The sequence below is a fragment of the Thamnophis sirtalis genome, unplaced genomic scaffold (genome assembly GCF_051295495.1).
Source record: "Thamnophis sirtalis isolate CommonGarterSnake01/CBP01778 unplaced genomic scaffold, rThaSir2_p1.2 scaffold_11, whole genome shotgun sequence".
NCBI classification, from domain to species: domain Eukaryota; kingdom Metazoa; phylum Chordata; class Lepidosauria; order Squamata; family Natricidae; genus Thamnophis; species Thamnophis sirtalis.
In genome coordinates, this window is record NW_028261391.1 from 64,384,958 (window position 1) to 64,412,492 (window position 27,535).

A 27,535-nucleotide genomic window follows, 5' to 3' on the forward strand; every position below is an offset into this window, starting at 1 on the left:
GGCAGATATTTTATCACATAGCCATCTTGTAAGCTGGTTGCCAAGTGCCCAGAACATGGTTACGTGACTGCAGAGATGCTGTGATAGCTGGAATCTCGAGGACCAGTTGTAACTACACATTTGTTATTGAGGCCTACCTGTAACTGTTCTGAAAACCCATCACAGCAGCCTTGACATTCTGGAAGTCTCCCCTTGCTACTTTGCATGTGAAGAAATAAAATTACAAGGATTTCTTCGAAATTTGCCATAAATTATACTTCCTGCCTCAGTTTAATTTAAAGGAAACATATTAAAGTTTGCACATATCTTGTTGTTAACCACTGTATTAAAATTGCAACATGATCCTAATTAATGTCTTATTTGATAACTGATTATATTTTGCACAACTGTGATTTCTGGCATCTTCCATGTGTAACAGAAAGTTCAATTTATTACAACATGAAACATTTGCAGATGAAAGGAAAAAGAGGGATATGGAATGGGTGGCATTTAAGGGAACATGTTTATCTTTTCTCCACATTTTTTTTGTCCTTTAATGCCAAAACTCACTGTAGCAAAAATTGCTAGTTTTCTTTTAGATTTCAATGGTGAAATTGCAGGCAATCCCTTGGGAAGCTTCAGCCACCACAACTTGCCCCTGCAACAGAGGTGGGTTCCTACCAGTTCGCACCTATTCGGTAGAACCGCTTTGTCAAATCTACCGAACCGGTTAGAAGAGGTTCCACCAGTGGACCCGGAAAACAGGCCACACCTACAGAAGAGGTTCCAAATTTTTTTGAAACCCACCACTGGTCCTTGGATATGATTATTCTACACTATCATGCTCATATTTATAAAACTCAGTGCCTCTGTGAAAGGCAAGGATGACTACTGCGTTTGTGGTGCAATCAGAACATTGCGTGTGTTGAAGTTGTTTTAACGCAAACCAAAGATGCCTTTTAAAAAACAAGTTTACATCCTATTCTTATGCAGGCCAGTGCTGTGTGTGAGGTAATTTAAGGCGGTTCTGACAAGTGTCGTCGGCATCTTGATATCTGGTCACATGGGCGGCAAGCCACTCCCATCCGGTCACATGGGCGGCAAGCCACTCCCACAAAAGAGGCCACACCCACAGAGTAGGTTCGAACAATTTTTGAAACCCACCACTGCCCTGCAAGCACCAGAAAGCATTACAAGGCATTCCAAGACAGCTTTATGAAGACAGTGCTGGGTTCAGAAAGAAGGCAAAAAGGAGGAAAGCTTTAATGGAGAAGCTGGCTCTAAAACGTAGACAGCAAAAAATGAATGGTTGGTGAAAGGCAGCTAGGCAAACAAATATAAGATGGACTGGGGTTGGGGTGGGGTGGGCAGCAAATGAATGCTTGCTGGCATTTGCTGGCCAATGAGTCACGTGGGGCTGGGACAGAATACATCTGGGTGAATGAATGCTTGCTGGGGTGGCACAGTGGTTAGGGTGCAGTATTCAGCTGACTGCAGTTCGGCTGTTCAAATCTCACCGGCTCAAGGTTGACTCAGCCTTCCATCCTTCCGAGGTGGGTGAAATGAGGACCCAGACTGTGGGGGCGATATGCTGACTCTGTAAACCGCTTAGAGAGGGCTGAAAGCCCTATGAAGCGGTATATAAGTCTAACTGCTATTACTATTGCTATTGCTATAGCAAGCAGTCCTACAGCCACACAATTCTGGGGCTGCTTGCTGCCCCACAAAGCCAAATGGACATAGATGAGGAGGTGCAGGCAGTCCCGACCTTATTGAGGCTCGGTGTACAGGGACCAAACCCACAATGGCTTGGAGGTAGTTGCTTAACAACCCATGGTTGTTGGTTAATTACCCAACGGGGGAATGCTGGGAGTGCTGTTGTAAATCGGTGCAGTTACATAATGTCTCACTTTATGACCCCATCAATTTATGGTAGCAACCCCAGTCCGTGTTATGGTGGCAAGTTGAGGGCTGTGTATATGGGCAAGACAGTATTGTTTTCTAAATGAGATATTTAGATATCAAGAGCCGAGGTGGCGCAGTGGCTAGGGTGCAGTACTGCAGACCACTTCAGCTGACTGTTATCTGCAGTTCAGCGGTTCTAATCTCACCGGCTCAAGGTTGACTCAGCCTTCCATCCTTCCGAGGTGGGTGAAATGAGGACCCAGACTGTGGGGGGCGATATGCTGACTCTGTAAACCGCTTAGAGATGGCTGAAAGCCCTATGAAGCGGTATATAAGTCTAACTGCTATTGCTATTGCTATATTGGGCATACAAAACTCTTCTTGTTCACTCATTGTTATCCTCACATTGGTTTACAGCCACACAATCACTATAGTTCCACATGTTGCCGTCTAAAATGGGAGCAGAGCTCTGTAATCTGAAAGACGTAAGTGCTAGTCTATAAACTAAGCCATCAGGGTGACGTGAACTCTTACCAGTTCAGTCCTGCATGATAGAGAATCAGCACCTTTGTTTTCCAGAGTTGTAGTAGCTAAGATCATCACCATGGTAACAAAGTCATGAACTCGGGTCCATTCCAGTAGAGGTAAAGGTCACAATTGGCCATATTAGGCAGAATCTCCCATTCAGTGCATTTTTCCAGATGAAAGGATCAACGGCACCAATTCCCATTTGTTTTGTCGACTGGACAGCTTGACAAAAAGTAGTCCAAAATATTCACTTTCTGGAAGGAGAGGGGAGGGAGAGATAAAATACAAATACTCTGTGGTTATTCTTCAGTTCCACAAATCATTGCACGAACTTTATATCTTTTGTGGAAAATCTGCCCTTGCAATAAATCTGACAAGTACTTGCATTTCTCATGTGTACCAGAGAAGAACACAGTGACCAGAGGATTAAATTATACCTGCAGGAAGAACAGACAAACCCTTTCCTTCCTACTTGAACTCTGCAGTTGCAAGAGACAGACTGTTAATTAAAGAGGACAGTGAGTAAATGGGGAGCAGTACAATCCTGGCAGCAATCCGCAAAGCAATCAGTGAAGTAAGAAGAAAAGAAAGCTATATATGCTGCCAACCCAGAAAGAAGAGTCATAGGCAGGCGTGACACGACAAATGCGCGCACGACAAAAGTGCAGACAAAACCGCAGCGAAAAAACCACGACGTCATAAACGCGCCCACAACAATGCGCCGACAAAACCGCGCCCACAAAAGCGTGATTGAAGTTAAGGTAAGGGTTAGGTTCAGGTTTAAGGTTAGATTTAGGGTTAGGGTTAGGATTATTAGGTTGTTATTAGTTGTTTGTTGAAGGCGCGCTTTTCTCGGCGCGCTGTTGTCGGCGCGCTTCTGCGCTCATTCGTCGGTACAACTTCAACCTCTTGGTTTTCTCGCCACGGTTTCGTCGGCGCGCTTTTGTCGAGCGGACATTTGTCGGTGAACCATAGGCAGGGGCTAAATAATTCCAAGTTACCTCTAAATTCCAACTTTTCAGGAGCTGCAAATGTGTGTGTGTGTGTGCATGCACACGCCCGTGCGCACATACATACACTTTAGAAATTAGACTCTATTGAAACATGAAATGTAGTCATTACAAATGGCTCCAGCTATAGGAAATGGTCACACACACACACCCAAGGGCCCTGCTATGAAAGACACCTGTATGAAGGTGTGCTTCCACAGATAAGCAGGTATTCGTGCTCCAATTCAAGCCACCTCAAGGGTAATGAAACATTTTTGTGCGGTAAAATATATTAAACAGGAGAATATATTTACTTGATATGTCTTGGATCATTAGTTGATAGTGAGTTGAGGGGAAAATAGGGATTCCTCATTGTGTAGAACAGCTTATTGGTTTTTCAATTTGCACACTGATTTGCGTAATAAAGGTACATGTGCTATATTCTGAGTCTATGGAATTAGATAAGATAGAATAGAATTCTTTATTGACGAAATGTGATTAGACACACAAGGAATTTGTCTCTGATGCTCTCAGTGTACATACAACAATAGTGATGGATCATTATCATAGTCATTGTAAAAATACATTTATCATAAAACATTAGCTACAACGCTTAGTGATAGTCATGGATACTAAATAAATCATACTAGGATACTAAATAAACAATGTAAATCATAAAATAAAAGTAACAAAGTTATAATAAGAAGATAAGGAGAAAGATAATAGGGAAGATGAGAATAATGATGGTAATACTGCCTTTCTAGATAGTTTGACAATGTTATGGGAATTAGTTGTTTAGCAGAGTGATGGCATGGGGGAAACTGTCCTTATATCGAGTTGTTCTGACATGCAGTGCCCTATAACGTTGTTTTTGAGCGTAGAAGTTGAAACAGTAACAACAAAACTATAAGAGCATTTCACCGAAACTCATTGGCGGTGCTATCTTGAAGTGAAGAGCTATCTTATCTTATCTTATCTTATCTTCAGAAAAGGTAAATAACCTTTATTGTCATCTTTTTCTGTGGGACTCTGGCACACATTAAAAATGAAATTTCATTGCTTACTCTCAAAAGTGTACACATACCTAACACACATATAGATATGCTATAAACATACATATGTATGTTTTCTGAGGTTTTCGCGGGTGTTAGCATGTAGGTCTTTGGTTGTTCGGGTTTTCTCCCGCGTAAAATTGGAGGTGTCTTGGCGACGTTTCGACGAAGTCTCATTCGTCATCTTCAGGCTTCGTGCTTCCAGGAGCACGATCCAGAAGCACGAAGCCTGAAGATGACGAATGAGACTTCATCGAAACGTCGGCAAGAGACCTCCTATGTTACGTGGGAGAAAACCCGAACAACCAAAGACCTACATACATATGTATATACCTACACATTAACATATAAATACACATAAATATTAATCACTATCCATCTTGAATACATAGCGGAAAGAGGAAGCTTGAGAGTTCATGAGGTTGATACTGTATACAATTAAAAGCTTTGGCTTTAGCGAACAACAGTACTGATATGCATTAGGTAGATTTCTGCAGTACTGATTGATGGGTAGCTGTTTTACAGTGAGAAATAAGATAGAGAGAGAGAGAGATAGCTGGGATAAGAAGGAATTTCCTGACTCTGGGAGCCATTAAGCAGTGAAACATCCTGTCTCCTGAAGTAGTGTTTGCTCCATCAGCAGAGCTTTTGATAAAAGTTTGGATTGCATCTGAATTCAAAATTTAGAGCTTTTGTTTAGTGCGCATCAATTCCTTTTGGGTCTTCTTGGCAGAACAAATGAAAATTGGTCAAACAAACTGTGATTAGCTAACTAGCTAGCTAGAGTTAAAACATACTCGTATCCTGACAATATTATACTTCAAGCCTATCACACATATCAAAATATTTAATCGAGGTCCAGGAGGAGGATTCTCGTTTGGAATGAAATTAAAAGTTGAATAACTATTTTGTAATTCATGAATTTGTTTACACATGATTCAATTTACTCTTTCTTTTTTCAATTTATATAATGTTCTAGATCAGTGTTTCTCAACCTTGGCAACTTGAAGATGTCTGGACATCTTCAAGTTGCCAAGGTTGAGAAACACTGTTCTAGATGCCTTCAAATCCTTTCAAACTGAAATTCAAACAGCTAAAATACATTCATTTGAACTACAAATAGAATAGGAAAGCAGTCAGATAGCCAAGAAAACATTTTTTTTCATTTTTTTTGTGGCAAACAGGGCAGCTAAATACTTAAATACAAAAACGAACAGATTACAAATAAGATTAATTTGAAAATAATTTTCCAACATAATTCCATAATCCTGTTTAAAATGCTGCTTTTTGCCAATATAAAGAAAAGGGGGAAAGCCATTACCTAAAACACACTAAACATTTAGTCTCTAGCCGAGGTGGCGCAGTGGTTAAATGCAGCACTGCAGGCTACTTCAGCTGACTGCAGTTCAGCAGTTCGGCTGTTCAAATCTCACCGGCTCAAGGTTGACTCAGCCTTCCATCCTTCCGAGGTGGGTAAAATGAGGACCCGGATTGTTGTTGGGGGCGATATGCTGACTCTGTAAACCGCTTAGAGAGGGCTGAAAGCCCTATGAAGCGGTATATAAGTCTTAACTGCTATTGCTAAATTCAAGCAGTCTTATATAATGGAATGGAATGATTAGTATTAGAACTCAGTAAGAGCCAAAATTAATTCTCCTCTCAGCTTATAAATCATATTCTTCTTGCTTATTTGTATTTCGATGCAGAAGTAAGTGCCATTATGAATATTCGCTTAAAGATCAGCTGCATAGTAAAGAAAAATTGTCTACTCTGTTTGATCAGAACTAGGTTCCCCTAGAGTGCAGAACTATGAAAGGAATAAAATGAATACATTTTCTCAATATTTACTACAGAAAAAAAATGAAATATGGAGTTTGATCTTTATGAGCATAATCAAATACAGTTTGATGCTTGTTTCCTCATTAATCAGTGAACAACCTAATGACATTAAGGAATCATGAAAACAACAATGTGTAAAACATTCTCTTTGCTATGAAAGATGTGTTTTATTAATGGCTCAAATGCCCAACACATAAAATGTTCATTGTACAGCTCACCTTCTCTTTTTTATTTATTCTAGTCTAAAAATAATGATTTCTGATCTAGGCTGAGACTATCACTCATGGGAAGGTGAGGCTTAATTATTCCGCCCAACCTTTGATTGAAAACATTTCATATATTTATAATTCATATATGGGTGCTGGGATTTTTTTTTAAAAAAAGTACTTTAAAATTGACTCTGAAATCTTATGATTCATGCATGTTGACACTCTCATACAAATAACCCTTTGTTCATATTATTATTAATTTTTACTCATTAAGCATGAAACTCGGTCAACTGAACATTTAAAAATGTATCACAAATATCACTGACTGATGCTGATGATATGGGTTGATGCCAGCATCCTAGGTATCAACCAAGTATCTTGGTTCCGAGTAGCACAGTTTTTTCAGTTCCGCCGGTGTTATTGCAGGAAGCTGCAATTTATTGAGGAGCCGAGGTGGCGCAGTGGTTAAATGCAGCACTGCAGGCTACTTCAGCTGACTGCAGTTCAGCAGTTCGGCTGTTCAAATCCCACTAGGCTCAAGGTTGACTCAGCCTTCCATCCTTCCGAGGTGGGTAAAATGAGGACCCAGATTGTTGTTGGGGGCAATATATGCTGACTCTGTAAACCGCTTAGAGAGGGCTGAAAGCCCTATGAAGCGGTATGTAAGTCTAACTATTGGATTGGATTGGATCTCCTGTACAGTGATACGTATCAATAAATTGTACGCTTCGGTTTTCGACAACTGTGATATCTGGTGTGTTGTGTTCCAAATGACAATCCGTCTGTATTCGAAAGTCCCACCTCATTTTTTCCACTTTATGTTCCCATATCTATTCAAATACAGGTAAGTCGTATTTTTTACATAATGACCAGTGGATTAATTTAGCAACTCGGTCATGTCTAGCTTTGTAAATGAGTTTTCACAATTTTCCCGCACTCACATATTAAATGTGAAACAGTTTCAACTTTGTCATTGCAATGTCAGCAGTTGTTGCTATCATTATTATTGGCTATTATGGTCTCATATATATACAAGAACAGCATAAGATATTATTATGAGGTATTATTGTGCAAGGTTTTAAGAGCCGGTGTGATGTAGAAGTTAAGATGATAAATTGGGTGCAGGGAAACTCTGTTTCTAGTTTTCCATTATGCATGGAAGCCAGCTAGGAGACTTTGGTCCAGTACATTCTTTCTCAATCCTAGACTGGGAATCAATCAAACCTATCTGTTGTGGCTCGGCAGGAGCCGTTGGAGCTGCCGCCAGACTCCGACAGCGAAGGGTCTTATGAGTCGGCCCTGGAGGAGGTGGAGGACCCTGGACAGGGTGCCGACTCCGAGCAGGGCGAGGAGAGACTGGTTGGCCACCAGGTGGCAGCAGAGCCTTGGATCAAAGGGAGTGTTCAGGAAAACACTTGTGAGTTGTTTCAGGATGCATGCCGTCGAAGGGCTACTCGGCGGCAAGAACAACTGAGTAATTGTAGGAGATGATTATGCTTAGCTGATGCTTATTAAGTTCCTCTCCTGATTATAAAAGAGACTGCTTGTGCCACGCCCTTTTGCAGAAGTCAATGTTCATGACTCAGAGAAACCAACTTGGAGAAGTGGTCTGCTGTGAGAGCTTGTTTGCATTGCCTAGTTTTGTAGGACTTGCTGCCAGAGTGCTTATCTCTTTGTTTATTTTGGGCTTGCAGCCAATGAGAGTCTGGACTGATTAAAAGTATTCTTATTTACATTGGTTTTAGCGTTCGTTCTTGGACGGAGAAGGAGGGTCAGAACACCTATCCATCAACTTGCATGGGATCAATATTATAGATTGCACTCTATATCCTACAGTGATGAGACCTTGTTTCTCCAGTGAGCTGATTTGATCTGATATAAACATACAGTTATATTCCACTCATACTCTTTCTTTTTTTCAATTTAAATGCCTCCTTCCATTGCAATGTTGCATCATATAGAAGCTATTCTACTCATTGTCTGCAGCTTTACCAGCTCTATCAAACTTTTTGTTGAAGTGTAATTATCATTGCAAGGCTAAGAGGAAAGTAATGAGTTGAAAATGAGTTGAAATGGCTAACAGCAATTTCTGGGAAATTCAATCTCTGAGAACTGGAACAGGCCTAAGTATATTTTCAGACTGCCTACTTGCTCTTAAAGAATAAGCACCTTTCATATCTTACATGTCTCAGAGCATTAACACAAAGAACAAGGGTTAGAGGCCATCTTTTTTCAAGCAGAAACACTTCAGATTGATTAAGAATTCCTTTGAATGTTGCAAGAAACAGTAATTAGCTATGCTTCTTTTGTGTGTGTCTCAGTATCTCGCTATACAATCAATTCTTGATTATAATCTGAATTGGACCAAATAATGAATGTTGAATTGGACTTTAAAATCTTACAAAATTTCCTTGAACTTCCATACATGGAGTGATAGGAAGAAAGGTTTGACTGGTAGCAACTATTTCAATGATACAGCAAAATAGACAAAAAGGAATATCTAGTTAATGGGGAAAAAAACCTACTAATTTTTATTTAAATAGAAATAAATAGCTAGAGATACTGTACTGCAAAGCCTTAAAAGCCCAAAAAGTACAAATATTACTGCCTGGTAAGACAAAGAAGAAAGAATGGAAAGAGAGGAAAAAAACATATAAAAGTAAAAAAAGTATAATGAGAAATTAGAACTAAGCAAAGAAAAAAATAGAATTATTAGCAGCAAGCAGATTTTGCCAAATAAAATGATCTTATAACACTTACTGAAGATAAAAATCTGTAACTATAATTTATTTTTTTAAAAAACTACCAGTAAAAATCTTATGAAAATGAGAATATTCTGAAAACAAATTACTGACATACAGTATCTTATTCTGTATTAATTATTTAGGAATATCACTACTGCCTATTTATTTCCTTTGAAAGCTTTTTTTTGAAGGCTAATTCAAGCTGTTCGGTTTTTCTCTTAAAACTGCCTTTCTTTGGGGGGGGAAAAGTCAACAATGTAAATGTTTACCACTACACTTAACATATAATCAAGACATTTTTTCATATTATGAAGAACTTTGAGTATAAGATTTATGCTATAGTTAAAGACAAGACACAGTTGTTGTTAAAAACAAATGTGGAAAATTGTATCTGGTCCTAGTACCTCGTGCCAGAAAAACCACTAGGGAGGATGCTGTGAGCTATATAGTGGCATCAGGACATTTCTTCTATTCGATCCGTGCCCTGCACGAACCAAATAAAATAAACTAGTAAACTATAAAAACAGTCAATTTTTCTACTGTTCTCCTCGAATTGTCACTCCTGCAGTTATAAATGCTACATGCAGACATAAAGCTTGGTACTTGCCAAAAGCCTATTTAACCTAAACTTTTATACTACCGTTATGCCAATATTAAAATTTCTTCCCCACCGAGGACTTTTATTTTTGAAATAATAGTGCATAGTCCAGTGCTGCGTAACTTGATATTTGTACACATCATAAATGTTCGCCATTAGGAAGTGGCAGCTCCACATGCTTCGTGGCCAATATCTCCTGCAGCAAGATAGAGGCGATGAGAAAATGACCTCTTGCTCGACCTCATTCCTACAGGCTAAAGCTACCAAGCTAGTGACCCCAAAGAGTCCTGAACCTTGACACCAAACCAAGAAAGTTGAGTTTCTGATTGGTTAAACTCACAAAAGCAGAAACATACACAAACTAGTGTTACTAAGCCAGTGACCTTCCAGGGCTCTCTCCCATGACATTTTATTGACAAGCAAATCACTCACCTCCCAGAGCATCCAGAACATTAATTTAGCCCGCCGGTGGAACTGACTTAGTTATGTCACACAAGTGCGTGACTTCACCGCAGAACCGTTAACTAGCAAAGCAAAAGAGAAGTCCTTGAAAGTACAGCAGCTAATAATTGATAGCATACCAGCCGAATTTGAAACAAATCATGCACCAATGTCAAGTAATGAGAGGAGATCTGAGCAACTGAATCTCATAAACGGATATTATAGAAGCTTCCTGGGAGGTGAAGGGGGGAATGAAAGGGGAGGAGGATGAAAAACAGGAGGTTCTGCTCATCTGGCAGACATAAAAACGAGCCCCTCGCTCTCCTTTTCACTTGTCATTCTTACAATAAAGCAAGAGGCAAAAACTAAAACAAAGACGAGAAGAATGTCTGAGTAAGGAGCAGTTTTATAGAATCACCATCCTGACCTTCGTCCAGTCTAGATGTACTTGGATTGTAACTCTCGTCATTATCAGCTACTGTCGGCTTTCTGTACCGTTCCATTTCGGGAATACTGAAAATGTAGCCTTCAGATGTTGATGAAATAGAGCAGGAGTGTCAAACTGGCAGCTCATGGGCCGGATGCGTCACACGCAGGCCACGCCCACCTCAGCTCCGCGAATGGGGAAAACATCGCGAAACGTCACGTGACGCCAAAAGTTTGACACCCATTATTAAATAGAGCTTCTAGACCAGTGTTTCTCAACCATGGCGACTTTAAGTCCTGTGGACTTCAACTCTCAGAATCCCCCAGCCAGCACAGCTGTGCTGGCTGGGGAATTCTGGGAGTTGAAGTCCACAGGACTTAAAGTCGCCAAGGTTGAGAAACACTGGTCTAGACCTTTTCATTGTTGACATTCCAGTTTGGCTTACTGGAAATTGTAACTTCTCTAGGTGGCCACGCATTAGGGACCACACGTTAGGGGAAGTACCACAGCAGCGGCGGCAGCTGATTTAGTTTGGAATTTAATTTTATTCGAAATCCTCATTTTTATTTTTTAAAAAAGACTGACAGTTAGTTACAGGCATCTTTCAAGGCAGCTGTTTTCTGCAAAATGAATTGTTTTTATCAGCACTTGGCTTGCCCTGGGAGTAGAGAAGCAATTAAGTTCTGAAAAGGGCACAGAGCTGTGTTTTTTCTTTACACTGATAAAAACAGTAAGTACTCAAGGGAGTTTTCTTGGCATTGTTAATAATTAATGAAATATCATAAGCAAAAAACTTATGAGAAAGGAATGTTAGATAAATATGTTCACCAAAGATTCAAGAGTTATGTACTCATCTCTATGCAGGAGCATGCCAATGCATTTTTCATTTTTGCCCGCTTCAAATGAGAGCAAAACAGGCAAACTTTTTTTTAAAAAAACTTACCATGGCATCAATTTCATCTCAGCTGCAAACATTTATATAACTGTGGCATTTAAATCGTCAGTGGGCACAAGGCAATGTAAGTGCTATAAGCACTTTAGAATATAGCAGACCACGTGGAAGTCTACAAGGTATTTGAATTATAAGTCTTATCAACCTAGATAACATGAACAAGACAAAAGGATCCCAGTTCTAAAAATTTGATTTGATTTGATTGTATTTCTATGCCACCCTATTCCCACAGGGACTCAGGGCGGCTCACAAACCAAGTCCGGGGGGGGGGGGGGGATACAAACAGGAAAAAAGACACGGACAAAACAACATCACAATTTAAAAACAATCAACAGCCACACCATTCGAGCGGGGACAGGAACTCATCAGCCCCAGGCCTGTCTCAACAGCCAGGTTTTAAGGGCTTTGCGGAAAGCCTGGAGGGTGGTGAGGGTTCGAATCTCCACGGGGAGCTCGTTCCAGAGGGCCGGAGCAGCCACAGAGAAGGCCCTCCTCCGGGTGGTAGCCAATCGGCATTGGCCAGTGGATGGAATTCAGAGGAGGCCTAATCTGTGGGATCTAATCGGTCTGTTGGAGGTAATTGGCAGCAGGCGGTCTCTCAAGTACCCAGGTCCAATACCATGAAGGGCTTTATAAGTGACGACTAGCACCTTGAAGCGTATCTGAAGACCAATAGGCAGCCAGTGCAGCTCGCGGAGGATAGGTGTGACGTGGGTGTACCGAGGTGCACCCACGATCGCTCGCACGGCTGCATTCTGGACAAGCTGAAGTCTCCAAATGCTCTTCAAGGGCTGCCCCTCTGAAAGATACCACTTAACCAATCACTGATATATAAGAATATATGAATTTGCATATTATTGTGTGAGTGATACACCTGCTCGATCTTCAGCTAAGGTCCACTGAAGTCTTGTCATAAAAAAACAATGATTTAAGACACAGAAATCATGCGTTCTTCTACCACAGTGGGAAAAAGAAATGCTTAAAAGACACTTGGAAATATTTATCACTAAATATAAGCAATATGTATTCATTAAATTTATATGCTGTCCAGAATCACTTTTGATGAGATTGGCAGTCATATAAATTTGATAAATAAAATAACTTCTGCACTAAACCACCATACCAACAAGCACTATGGTGTTTTAAAACCCATCCCTACTCTTGGGCAGCAGTTAAATGTTACCTTGGATCAAAACAAATTTTCTCCAAGGATAATTATATTTTCCTTAAAGTAATGATTAATGCTTTTGCAGAAACTCAAAAGATTTACATTGATAATGCAAGTACAGGCAAAATACATCTTAAAAGGACATCCTGTTACATATATAAACATGTGGGAAGAGTGTAAAGAAATAATATATTTGTTTTCCTCCCCCTAAATGGAAGTTTTACTTAAATGCACATTTGACTTTTCAGAGGAACAACTGCAGGCCTAGTTCTTCAGTTTCCAGATGCTTGGGGAAAGAGAATTTAATCTCTTTGTCCCTGGGAAAAAGTGATCTTGATGCCCTTCCAAAAACTTTTTTCAAGAACAGCACTAGCCTTCCCTTTTCCACACAGCAATCCAGGGTTTTGATATTACATGAGTCCAAAACTATGCCAAGTTCTGCCATAGTTTTAAGTAATTAAACTAGGAACTGGCAATGTAAAATATACATGCTGTTACGCTTGAAGAATGGACTCATGCTTACTTTTGATTACATCAATATGCCACAAAAGCTCGGATTTATAAACATTTTATTACTTATTTGATTTATATGCTGCTTTTTTTTCCAATGGTTCAATGCTACATATATAGTAATCCTCCAATTTATACTAACACTCCAGCAAATTCACCCAATGGTCTTCCATGCCTGATTGAAACAGATTTCAACTAGGTCCCTGTCCATAGTTTAACTACTATACCACTTGGTGTCCCTCTTCATCAAAAAGCTAGACAAAGAAACAAACAGCTGTCACAATTAAAAGTTTGTCTGTTTACAAAGTATTTTTGTCCCATGAAGGAAACAAGAGGACCTTTTGGAGAAAAACCTGTTAATTTTGTAATACCACCAGATAAAAAACTTCTATTTGATAATCTACAACAGGGGTGTCCAACTCGAGGCCCATGGGCCAGCTGCATCACATGCTGGTCCCATCCCCGCTGGGTTTAGTGAACGGGGGGGAGTCGCAATAGATCACATGACGACGCCATGATGACACGAGTTTGACACCCCCGATCTACAATATGCATACAGTCACTCTTATTGACAAGCACATATATACGTCACCACTTTTGCTTTTATAGATGGCAGATTGCTATTTATTTAATATTGGTAATAAATAGACAAAACTTCCTTCCTTCTGAAGAAAGAAACATTTTATGTCTCCTTGAAGGGGACCTAAAATAAACTGCAAGTGAATAAATTATCGAAAATGAATCATTCCTGTGAATTGTCGGGCAGCCACATTTTGAGTATCTTAAAATATTCCAGACATCTCATCTTAATGCACCTTGTTACAATCCAACTTAGGAGTGGAATGTGGTCAGGAGGCATACATAACTTCAGAAAGAAAGTTCTAATTAATTTGGAATCATGAATCTCCTTCCATAGACTCGAGACCAGGGGTGTCAAACTCAATTGAATTAAGGGCTGCATCAGGGCTGTGGTTGACCTCAAGGGACCGAGTGGGCATGGCCAACTGGGTGGGTGTGGCTAACTGGGTGGACATGGCCAGCTTGACGCCACTCCCCAAATTGTTGGCACGTTCCCTCTTTGCATTGGGTAGACTGGGCCGAAGCCACACTGGCCCGATGTTTCCGTACTTGAGAGACCGCCTACTGCCAATCACCTCCACCCGACCAATTAGAACCCATAGATTAGGCCTCCTCCGAGTTCCATCAGCCGGTCAGTGTCGACTGGCAACCACGCGAGGAGAGCCTTCTCGGTGGCAGCTCCGACCCTATGGAACGAACTCCCCGTGGAGATTCGTACCCTCACCACCCTCCAGACCTTCCGCATAGCCCTCAAAACCTGGCTGTCCCGACAGGCCTGGGGCTAAAGACCTCAACCCCGCCCGAATTGTTTGAATGTTGTGCTTTTAGCGATGTATTGTCTTATGTGTTTAATCTGGTTTGTCCTCCCTTCCCTCTGAACTGTGAGCCGCCCTGAGTCCCCCCAGGGAAAAGGGCGGCATACAAATAAAGCACCTATACCTATACCTATACCTTTGTATTGGGTAGACCGGGCTGAAGCAATGCGGGACAGCCTCTTAAATTTTCCAGGACAGCCCCACAGGCCGGATCCAATCACATTACAGGCTAGTTGCGGCCCGCGGATCTTGTTGTTTGACACCCCTGTTCTAGACCCATGTATGCAGAACTTATATTACAGGCTCTCCTCTTTTCCCTAAGCATAACTTTCCTTCAGCATAAAGCTTCTCAGATACATTACCTTTCACTTCCTCTCTGGCTTTAATTGATAAATGTTATGACTGTAGTGTAAACTCCAATGCTTAAGGAATGGCAAGTACCTCCAAGTCACTAAGGCATTATGATGTAATGGGACGTACCATTCACTTCTCTTTTCTTGCCTGGTAAGCTAATTTTTAAGTCATGGGGTTTATTTGAGTTTGGCTTCTGTGCCATGGTGCAATCCAGACACTGCAGTTTATAAATCATATTTACGCTCAGGATATATTGCAGATCCAAACTAATTGTGGCTTATGCAACAAATAGCTAAACAAATGATATATCAACATCCTCATCCTTTTCTTTTTCCAAGATACTCCTGAGTTATACAAGGAAAAAGACAATAAAAACTGGGATTGAATTCCCACAGTTCAGAAAAAAAACAATCAAATGTTATTGATGTATTGATTAAAATTATAGGTTCTATCTATATTTTTTTAATTATTCAATTTATGTAACTTTCCATCTCATGTGGGACTCTGGGTCAGTTTTAAAACCTCAAGATTAAGCAAAATATAAATACAAATAAAAAGCAGCATAAAAAACTAACATCCTGTAAATTAACTTTTAAAAAAATCCAATTTTATGTTACGTGGAATTAGTACCTTCAAAAATAAAACATTAAATATTTATATAAACATTAAATAAAATGTGTTGGATATGTTCGTCACCTTGGCTGTTTGTAAAAATAATAAAAACAGGATACAAATAGATAAATTTGCCACATCCATTTTTTGAGGGGTGGGAGACATTGTTCCTAGGACATAGTTTTATCTGAATTGACAGCAAGTTACATAACCCAACATAGTCAAAATCCTCCCCTCCAACAAATTCTCGTGCATTCCATCTATTTTCCTTCCTTTTAACTACATCTTCTCAACCTGTTTGTTTGTTTCTGTTTGTTTCTGTTTATTAGGATTTATAGGCCGCCCTTTTCCCTGAGGGGACTCAGGGCGGCTTACAATCATTAGGAAGGGGGTGCAATTCAAAAATAAACAGTATGTGAACAAAGTAAAATAATAAAAACACAACTTGCATTCAACACTCAACACTCGGGTGGGGCAAATTAGAAGCTTATCCCCTATTCCTATACAACGTTTAAAAAACATTATCGTTTCTTTCCATGCATAGTAATAGCACTGTTGAGATGACAATCACAAACACTGGCAAGAATAACCATAAATACTCAATATGTGGAAATTGGAAACTTTGAGCTAATAATCGTTTTTCCATACTCGTGAAAAAAAATCCCAAAGAGCAAAATAAAATAGAAAGAACCAGTTTATCATGCTCTCTACAACAATTATTAAATACAAAGGTTGCCATGGGTTCTCTTCATAATGTAAAACAAAACAATGAGCCGTTTTTTTTCTTATTGAGTATCACTAAAATCTCTACTGTTATGTGTGGAATTTAAGATAATTGTCAGAATATAACAGCAGCTATTTATCTTCTAATATACTAATCTATTTTGCAGCGCTAGACTCAGTGAAATGCTTAGCACGTCTTTATAATAAACACACACTTGGATTATAATGGGAGTGATCCAGTATTAATTCATATTTTATTAGAAACAAATTTAACAATTAGATGAATAGGAAATCAAGCAATTAACTCAAACAAACAATGTGATTACCAAATGATCTGCAGACAAGCAGTAGAGCATGGGGTCATATGTATTATGGGACCTATTTTATTTGAACCAATAAAATAAAGGCACAAAATCATTCATCTTGATGCCCTTAAACCACAATGTCAATTCCCTCTTCCATGACTTCTGTTAATTAATCTAAAATTATCTGTCTTATAAAGAAAAATGTACTTTGTGGGTAAGAGTCCCAATGTTTCTAACAACATGTTCCTTCTCAACCTGTGGCTAAGTTTACTCACCATGCTACACCAAACCTTGCTTTAATGATAGTTTGCTGAAGGAACCCTAGTTAAGTGGTTCTCAATGCAGGATTGTGACTTTTATTATTCAGCACTACCTTCCAGAGGTGGGTTCCTACCAGTTCGCACCAGTTCGGTAGAACCGGTTCGTCAAATCTACCGAACCGGTTAGAAGAGGTTCCACCAGTGGACCCGGAAAGCAGGCCACACCTACAGAAGAGGTTCCACAAATTTTTGAAACCCACCACTGACACACACACACACACACACACACAGACAGACAGACTCACAGAGAGAGAAAGAGAAAGAAAGAAAGAAAAAAAGAAAGAAAAAAAGGAAAGGAAAAGTGAGAGATGAAAGAAAAAAAGGAAAAAGGGACAGAGAGACAAAAGGAAGGAGAGAGAGAGAGAGAGAGAGAGAGAGAGAGAGAGAGAGAGAGAGAAAGAAAACACATGGCCGGCAAGCCACTCCCATCAGGTCACATGGGCGGCAAGCCACTCCCACAAAGGAGGCCACACCCACAGAGTAGGTTCGAAAATTTTTTGAAACCCACCACTGCTACCTTCTATAGTCTGAAATAAAATAGATACCATTATAACACTGCAAGCTACTGCTTGTCTGGAGGCAGTTACTGAGATAGCTTGATTAATATAAACTGATAAGCTTCCTTAAAAAATAGCTTTGTGAACAAAGTAGAGACAACTAAAGACAAACATCTAGTATCATCTCGCTGTGAAGCAAATCCCTTCAAATAACTGCTTGTTCAACAGCATGTCTTCAAACTAAATTCATTATTTCACAACTACCATTAAGTTGGAAGAAGAAGTTCCTTCTAGCGGGTCATGAAGGACATCACTTGGAACTCTCCAAACAAAACTATAATATTAGTCACAATAGCCATGTCAAAGAGAGTGCTCTGCAGATATGTCTGTCTGCATTACCATAATCCTAGGCATTATGTTTGTTGGCTTGCTGACGAGGGATGATGGGTGTTAGTGTCCAACAATAACCGTTTGACTAAAGCTGATCTATGTATTTGGCTTCTTTAAGAAGACAAGTACTGACTAGCCAGTAATAAGATATTTTTACCCACTTGTGGAGAACAGCTGTTCAGTCTTCTCTCCTCAATCCTATTTGTTACTGTGAGTCCCCTTACTTTGTCTACATTGTATTTAAAATGAATTGTTGTGATACCCTGTGTGAATCTGGCTGGAGGGTGGGAAAAGTACGTCTGAACACTATTTTTAATATAATTTATGTGAATTTCTTCTCCATTAATTGAGCATACGCCACAATCTTGTGCTGGAGTTTTACTACTATCTATGAATGATACAATTTCCTTATGTCATTCCGTAAGCAGATCAGAGGTGGGTTCCTACCAGTTTGCACCTCTTCGGTAGAACCGGTTCGTCAAATCTACCAAACCAGTTAGAAGAGGTTCCACCAGTGGACCCGGAAAGCAGGCCACACCTACAGAAGAGGTTCCAAACATTTTTTGAAACCCACCACTGGTCCTTGGATAGGATTATTCTACACTATCATGCTCCTATTTATAAAACTCAGTGCCTCTGTGAAAGGTAAGGATGACTACTGCGTTTGTGGTGCAATCAGAACATTGCGTGTGTTGAAGTTGTTTTAACGCAAACCAAAGATGCCTTTTAAAAAAGAAGTTTACATCATATTCTTATGCATGCCAGTGCTGTGCATGAGGTAATTTAAGGTGGTTCTGACAAGTGTCGTCGGCATCTTCATATCCAGTCACGTGGGCGGCAAGCCACTCCCATCCAGTCACATGCGCGGCAAGCCACTCCCACAAAGGAGGCCACACCCACAGGGTAAGTTCGAACAATTTTTGAAACCCACCACTGAAGCAGATGAACATTAATCTAATTTATTAATTAAATTTATCTGCCACCCAACTCCCAAAGACTGATGTTTTCTTTAAAAAAAATTTTTTTTTGAAATTTTAATGTATAGAATGATCTCAGCAGTTCAGTACTCCCCTGCTTGAGGGCATATATAATTAGGATGGCCAGAGATGACTCTAAAGGCATGCAAAGATGCACCACATACCCAATCTCTTCCTTTGTTTTTTCCATGACTTTATGTGGGGCAGGCAGAATGCAAACAATAACAATACCCAATGCTCAAGCCTTAAGAGGTAAACAAGAAAGAAAAAACAAGAAAATGGTTCACAGTTGTTATCAAGTATGCCCCAGCATGGCTAGAAGCCTGTTAGTTCATGAAGAAAATTGAGTGCAACTCTATCATTCATTCCTCTGATAGAAATTCTCAGTGAATCCATATTTAATCAACTTTTAACTTTAACTTTTAATAAATTTATATACTGCCCAATCCCGTAGGACTCCGGGCGGCTTACAGAAACAAGATTAAAATAAGGGGTTAAAAATAGAACAAGAGAAACAATTTAAAAATAGAAAAATAAAAACAATTTAAAAACAACGCACCATACACTCAATCTGAGTTGGGCTGGACCTCATTCATGAGGTCAACAGCCCCAGGCCTGCCAGAATAGCCAGGTTTTAGTGGCTTTTCGGAAGGCCGAGAGAGTGGGAAGGGTCCGGATCTCTACGGGTAGATCGTTCCACAGGGTTGGAGCAGCTACAGAGAAGGCTCTCCCCCGGGGGGCCGCCAGCCGGCATTGTCCGGTCGACGGCACCCGGAGAAGGCCCAGCCTGTGAGTTCTTATCGGCCGTTGGGAGGTATCAAAAATATGCATCTTGTGTAAGCAGATGTCTATTTTTCTATGGTGATTTTTTTTTAAGTGATGCATGGGTGGGTATTCTGACAAACCAAATGTTACTCAAGAGTTGCTTCAAAACACACAAGCAAATGGATTAAGATTTAGAAGGATTCTGAACATGGATTATGGCAGGTAGAAATTCATCAATTTATCAGGGTTTTCTAACAATGTATGTTTATGTCCTGTGATATAAATACAAAATATAATAAGCCACTGTAACATGGTTTAACAAAGTCATTGCTACTTCACCTATCAGCTGCATAAGGTTGTTATATGAATTGCAGAAGTAGGGGAAAAATCACGCATTTGATACTTACAGCAATAGCAATAGCACTTAGACTTAAATACCGCTTCATAGTGCTTTTACAGCGCTCTCTAAGCAGTCTACAGAGTCAGCATATTGCTCCCAACAATCTGGGTCCTCATTTATCCACCTCGAAAGGATGGAAGGCTGAGTCAACCTTGAACTGGTGAGATTTGAACTGCCAAAGTGCAGCTAGCAGTCGGATGAAGTAGCCTGCAGTACTGCACTCTAACCACTACACCACCTCGTCTCGTCTCTTATTCTTCTGAAGAAAGCTGGGATAAAAATATTATCAGGCATCCAAGAATGTGAGACAGTTAAAGAAAGGGAAGTAAAAAAAAGCCAACGCTTGCTTGTTGGTTATAGGAAAAAAATTCAACCTTGGCACCCTGCAAAAGATTTCCAAACCAGACTTGAGACAGGAATTGCCAGGCTGACACAGCTGTAACAGTGCAAAACCATCACATACTGTTAGATATATTTTTGCATAGAAAATCTCCACTGTTGTTTTTGCACATTCTTGATCCTGAAATGTTGTGATTCTGCTATTGTAGGCCAAACATATTTTAAATTAATTAATAAATTTAATGTTACAATCTATGGAGGCTCTGCTTCCATTTCTAGCTAATATAGTTTGGACCAACATCAAGCACCGCGCTCGACTAAACCGCGCCCGACTAAACCGCGTCACTGATGTCATCAACAGGGCGACAACAGCGCGGAGACAGAAGTACGCTGTAAACCCTAAACCTAAAATTAACCCCTAAACCTAATCCTAAACCTAATCCTAAACCTAACCCTTAACCTAACCCTAAACCTAATCCTAACCCTAACCCTAAACTTACCCTAACCCTAACCCTTAACCTAACCCTAAAGCTAACCCTAAACCTAACCCTAAACCTAACCCTTACCTTAAGTTGAACCGGCTTGCTTTCAAAGCGCTATTTAAAGCGCCCTTCTTTCTCCGTGCTGGCTGTTGTCGCCCTGTTGATGACGTCAGCGACGCGGTTTAATCGGGCGCGGTTTAGTCGAGCGCGGTTTTGACGGGTCACGTCAAGCACCAATGTTCTACGAACACTGCATGCAACCTCCTAATGTTATCCAGTTCCTTAAGCAAAAGGATTGCCAAACTCTTCCTTAAGAATATGCTAAATTTCCGTTGAATGTTACCCAAAAATGAACTTTCAAAGACTAGTCAGACGATGAAAGAAATACGTTAATCTAAAACCAACCAGAGACAGCGGAAGAGGGGTAAGCTGCTTTAGGCTGTGGCTCTTGAAAATAAATAGAAAGCAAATGATCCTTCTGTACGACACCAAATAGAGGCCCTTCTCCAAGAGAAATTTTGCAGTCATATTTTCAGCTGACATAACAATACCCACCATCACAACACATTTAAAACTTAACTATGCAAGCTCTATTGCTGAGTCATGGAGAGCATACAGAATTAGATATTCTAGGATTTCTAACAGCCTCAGATGCTGCCTTACATGGAATTCTAGAATAGGGTTGGACTGGATGTCCCTTTTTATGTTTTCTTTCCACATTGTTAAAACTCAACAGTTACGCAAATACCTAAATCTGCCGATTTCTGTGCTGCTTCAAGTCCATGTTATAAGAGAGAGGCATTCCCACATCTAGTGGCACAATTGAATTCTGACCTCCCACTATTCCAGTAGATTTAAAAGGGTTGTTTTTTTAATCAGCATCATTAAGCAAGGTATTTGAATAGCACCAGATAGAAAGTGTGCCTGAAGGAGCAGATGAAAGGTAGAATAAAAGTTATAAATAGCATGTGGTATTCTGTGTTCTTTGAGTAACTGTTCCCACACATTATACAGATCACAGAATATCCTTGGAATTCTGATTAAGCAGGCATAGAAAAAGTATCTGACAAGACTATAGATTAAAGGGAGGTTATTAAAATAACTCCTCAATCTGACTAAAACAAATTTGCCAACTCCGGTGCCCCTCAAAAACTGCCTGAATTTCCAACCAGCATGGCCAAAGGGAATTCAGGGAACCATAATCATTTGGGAGGCACCTTCTTGGAGAACCACAGATTCAGAGTTGTTTAGAAGTATTTGAGTAGATATTTTATTAAGCTGATCTGATTGTATATTTTTACTAGGCTACATGCGGCCCAAGTAGAAACAGAAAGACTTCAAAAGGTGTGTACAAGTTCAATGACAATAACAAATTGTAGCAATTCAGCATCCCAAAAAGTCCCATCCAAGAAAATCCTATTTAATAATATTGACAAGGCACTACACAAACTGAAGTGATCCAGCAAGGACATATTTTGGCTCTAATGTGTAAGCACAAGCAGATGTGAGCAGATCTCAAATTCTATGCCAAATATTATTCGACTTGACTTGTGGAAAACACATCACAAACAACTTCACAATTTTTTTTTCATATTTCTTTGAATATGCCCAGTAGAATTTGCAATGAATTTCCACACTTGCCCATTTAGAAGAAAGCCACATTGTGTTCAGTTTGACTTGAGTCCCAGATAAGGGAGTCATAACAACTTGAATTTTGATGAGAATTTATCAAATCATTCGTCCAGCAAAGACTGTACTTCTTCTGAACACAGAAATGAGCAAACTATCTAAAAGGTAACGGTTAAAATTATATTTCTACCCAACTTTTCAACAAATGAATACCGCCACTGCATTCTGTTTACAATATGGGTAGCATCGCCAAAGGGCTTTCAATGTATCAGATACAAACCTCTCCTAATGAAGGAGATGCTAAACAGCTGCAGTTGTTCTAATTAGTGCAAATTTAGCAGATTGAACAGTGAGTCTATATTGCCCCGCAGCCTTTAAAATGTCTTACTTTCCTCAGATTCATTAAATACATTATGGTCTGTTCCCTGAAGATGGCCCCTACGTGCGTTGGCTGCAAAGGGATCAGAGCTGCCATTTCTAATTGAGGTATGAATATGTAGGAGGATTTGAACGCTCCCTTTCCATTTCACATACTTTCTTAAGAGTGCAAGAGAAACCATCTGCAGGCTCTCTCTTCAACCATGCAAACTGCAGTGAAGTTTTCTGTGACATCATTTAACCCATGCTAAAAGGGCTGTGTATATCTCTTGTACCGCCATAATCTAAATCCTTTAATTTGTATAATGTATTCTGCAGATGATGAAAAGGAAGAAGCGGCATTTATAGTTTTTCCTCTCATTCATAAGAGTTCGTAGTGCTGTTAATGCTACTAATATGTTAATTGGGATTCTGATTTTAAGAACTGGAATGATGTTATGGAGAAACAACTCAAATCTAGGGCCAGGCGTAATTCATAGATAAATTTGGCCAAGTCCCTCTTTCTCAACCCAGCCTATTTATTTAGAGCATTATAGAAAAACAAAATAAAGGAGAGAGGAGAAGCTGGGGAGAAGAGGCAAATGTAACTCTAATGAATAAGCCTAATATATATGGTAAAATTACATTTTTAAAAAAGTCATTATTATATATTGATCTGTAAATGGCGTTCTAAATTTCTTGCAGACTTTTAGCTAAGAAAAAAAGAATACATTGAGAGGCTGACATGGCAAGTTTTCATCTCTCTGGAGGATGAGTCACTTTTGGGTGTTTTGTGTGTCAAAAATAGGAAGCTCTTTAATGACCAAAACTCATAGAAGCAATAGAGAATGCATCTTTATAGTTAAAATTAATTTAAGAACTAAATATTTAAGGTGGCTGCAACTCTTTAAAATGAATGAAGCTGGCAGAATAATTTTATCAGATTGCTAACGTTCAATCTTCTAGAAAGTGTTTGCAAGATTTTATTTTATAATAAGAGCAGTTTGTACCAAATCCAATTCAAATTTCTAGAGAATCATGCAGATGATAAAGCATATGGTCATGCTCGGTGCAATCATCTTTCCTGAGACAGATTCCTAATTGTCAATTGCCTGTAATTAAATATAATCCTGACTACAACATTAGACGGGCAGAAATAAAAAGAAACCAAGACATCCCATCAAAGTGATGCAAATGTAATTCAAATTCTAAGAAGGCTGATCAGACTTGAATGCCAATGTATGTGCTTCATACACCGATGGAAGAAAACTTTCCATCCAGACTTTTTAATTTGGTGATCAATCAGCTCGGCTAAGTACAAAATCACTCAACCTGGTGATTCAAATTTGGTTGTGATTATCTCTGTTACAGGGGTGGGTTTCTCGGCCGTTCCAACCGGTTCGGTTGGAACGGGGCCGGCAGCATCCTTGTGCATGCGCGCAGTGCACGCATGCGTACTAGCGTCTGTGCGATGCTCCAGCTGCTCCTGGAGGATCATGCAGGCGCTGTATGCGTCCTGCGCATGCATGGAAGCGCAGAACTCGTCAAAAACGGGTAAGAAACGCAGGCGGGCAGGTGGACCCTTCGGCGTTCCCGGAAGTTACTTACTTCCGGGTTTGCCAACCAACCGGTTCGCGGGGACCGCCGTGAACCGCCTGAAACCCACCCCTGTTCTGTTACCTTATAGCAGTGTTTCTCATCTTCTCCGGGTGCCGTCAACTAGACAATATCGTTTGGCGGCTCCTCGGGGGAAGGCCTTCTCTGTAGCTGCTCCGGCCCTATGGAACAATCTACCCCCAGAGATCCAGACCCTCCCCACTCTTGCGGCCTTCAAAAAGTCTATTAAGACCTGGCTTTTCCGGCAGGCCTGGGGCTGTTGACCTCTTGAATGAGGTCCAGCCCCACTATGGTTGAGTGAGTGTTGTGTTTTAACTTGCTTTGTCTTTTACGTTTTAAACTTTTTTAGTACTTTTTAAATTGTCTTTTATGTAAGCCGCCCGGAGTCCTTCGGGATTGGGCGGCATATAAATTTTATTAAACTAAACTAAACTTCAACAACTCTAAGATGCAACTCCCAGAATTCCCTAGTGAGCATGAGGAATTCTGGGAGTTGAAGTCCACACATCTGAAAAGTTGCTAAGGTTGAGAAACACTTACAGGAAAAAGAAAAGACGCATTGGCAGGATTAAAGCACTCTTTCCACATTATGCTATTTGACATGGCTGCATATTTTCTCTCTCCATTCCATTATTTCCTGCTTCTCAAAACAAAGAACCATATTTATCATCCACAAAATGGAGCCGCCCCACCTAGTGAAGGACTGCCAACGTTTTAACAACAGGCCTTCACATAAATATCCCCCGTGGCCTACAATACATACAGCTGTATTTTAAAAAAAAAAAAACCAGTTGCCTTGTGGGCTTTTCTGCCTGGGAGAATTTCTAAATCATTTCATAGTTTGGGATATTGCCACTCCTACTCATTTCTGTAGTAATATATTATCAAAACACTTGTAGCTATTCTGCCATTCTTCCCTGACTTCAAACTCTGTGACTTTTATCATTTAGGTAGCTTATCTTCTTGGCTGTTTTGCTGACGTGTGTCTTTATCTCTTTGCAAAGTGACTGATAGGCGTTTTTTCCCCAGTGAGTTGCTGCTCCCCCCCCCACACACAACAGACACATCTGCTGTTTCCGTGTTTCTTACAGAAACCAAGAAAAATTCTTTTACCCTCAGATCAAATACTCTACCTCCGAGATAGCTTCCTTTCCTTCTTTTTTTACAAACCCCCTTCACTCATGAGCACTCAATGTACTTTTTACTACGGGGGCAGTTTAATAAAGCATTGGATACAACAGATAACATTTGTCCTTCCACATTTAGTTCACGTACAATAGCAAAAAGGAAAAACTTGTGGCACTTATGTAAATAAAACCACGTTAAGCGGGGTAGGAAGGAGGGAAGGAGGGAGGGAAGCAAGGAGGGGAGGAAGGAGGGAAGGAAGGAGAGAAGAAAGGAGGGAAGGAAGGAGGGAAGGAAGAAGAGAAGGAGAGAAGAAAGGAGGGAAGGAAGGAGGGAAGGAAGGAGGGAATGTAGGAAAGGGGGAAGGAAGGAGGAAAGGAAGGGGGAAAGGAAGGAGAGAAGGAGAAAAGAAAGGAGGGAAGGAAGGAAGGAGGGAAGGAAGGAGGGAATGAGAGAAGGAGGGAAATGTATAATTCAACCCCAATTTGCATGCACTGCAGCTGTTCTGATATAAAGATATAAGATCAGGTTTGTACAATTTGATTTGCAATCTATCCTATTAAAAAAAATAAAAAAATGCACAAATTGTGCAAGCAGGATACATACAAGTATACAATCATGTACAGTAATCTGAATGAGGGACTTTGGACATGCACAGACCTATGAGACTTCCAGATGGCTTTCTGTATCAGTTGTGGAAAGTCTGTAAATAGCAAATGATGCTGAGAAAATCCTTCTTCTTAGTTGTGGATGCAAAGCAGTGGTGGGTTTCGAAAATTTTTGGAACCTACTCTGTGGGTGTGGCCTCCTTTGTGGGAGTGGCTTGCCGGCCATGTGACCTGGTGGGAGTGGCTTGCTGGCCATGTGTTCTCTCTCTCTCTCTTTCCTTTCCCTCCTTTGAGGGAGTGGCTTGCTGGCCATGTGATCTGGTGGGAGTGGCTTGCCGGCCATGTGTTCTCTCTCTCTCTCTTTCCTTTCTTTTGACTCTGTCCCTTTTTTCTTTTTTTCTTTCATATCTCTCTCAACTTTTTCTTTCTTTTTTCTTTCTTTCTTTCTTTCTTCCTTCCTCTCTCTCTGTCTCCCTCTCTCTCTCTCTGTCTCTCTCCCTCTCTCTCTCTCTCCCTCTGTCTCTCTCTCTCTCTCTCTCTCTCTCTCTGTCTCTCTCCCTCTCTCTCTCTGTCTCTCTCCCTCTCTCTCTCTCTCTGTCAGTCTGTGTGTAGGGGGGGGGGGTAGTGGTGGGTTTCAAAAATTTTTGGAACCTCTTCTGTAGGTGTAGCCTGCTTTCCGGGTCCACTGGTGGAACCTCTTCTAACCGGTTCAGTAGATTTGATGAACCGGTTCTACCGAATAGGTGCGAACTGGTAGGACCCCACCTCTGATGCAAAGATTGACCAGGAATGCCCCAACCAAGTGACCCTTTAATAGAATAACTGTTGATTCCAGACTCTGCAAACTCTTAATTGTGAAAGAATCAGTAGAGGAACAGACAGCTGAAGAAGTCTGGTGTGAATAGATAGGAGGAAAAGGAGGAAGCCTCAAACCTTAGTGGGCAGTATACAGAATATCAAGATTATGTCTCAATATAAGTAATGCTGTTTTATTTCTTTAACAATCTCTGTCTAAAGTCGTCAACTTTCTTCTAACAATTTTCTTATCACAAAGAAAAGACAAAAATTGGCACAACAAATTTCATTAAATGGTAATAACAGATCCATTTACAGAAATAATTCTGTAATACTAGAGATAAGGCTGGAAAGTACAGCAACTGAATATACTTGAAACAATGATTTGTTGTAATGTTGTGTATTTTCATTTAACAAATGAGCTGGTTTCTCAATTTTTTTTTCTTTTTCTGCCTACACTTGAGGTTATTGTGAGTTTAAAGCTCATACAGCTAAGTGTATGATA

The 27,535-nt window shown here is 40.2% G+C and overlaps 1 protein-coding gene across 3 annotated transcripts in view; it reads right to left on the bottom strand.

Moving 5' to 3' along the window:
- FAM53B (family with sequence similarity 53 member B) overlaps positions 1 to 27,535 on the bottom strand; it is a 141,579-nt gene that overhangs the window by 107,627 nt on the left and 6,417 nt on the right. For 2 of the 3 annotated variants that reach the window (XM_087725952.1, XM_087725953.1), the window contains one exon: positions 2,419 to 2,666. In XM_087725952.1, coding sequence (XP_087582078.1) covers positions 2,419 to 2,490 — 72 coding nt within the window. In that variant the 5' untranslated portion in view covers positions 2,491 to 2,666. Of the gene's footprint in view, positions 1 to 2,418; positions 2,667 to 3,715; positions 3,817 to 27,535 lie in introns of those variants that run through there. The other variant, XM_087725954.1, reaches the window with a different exon arrangement.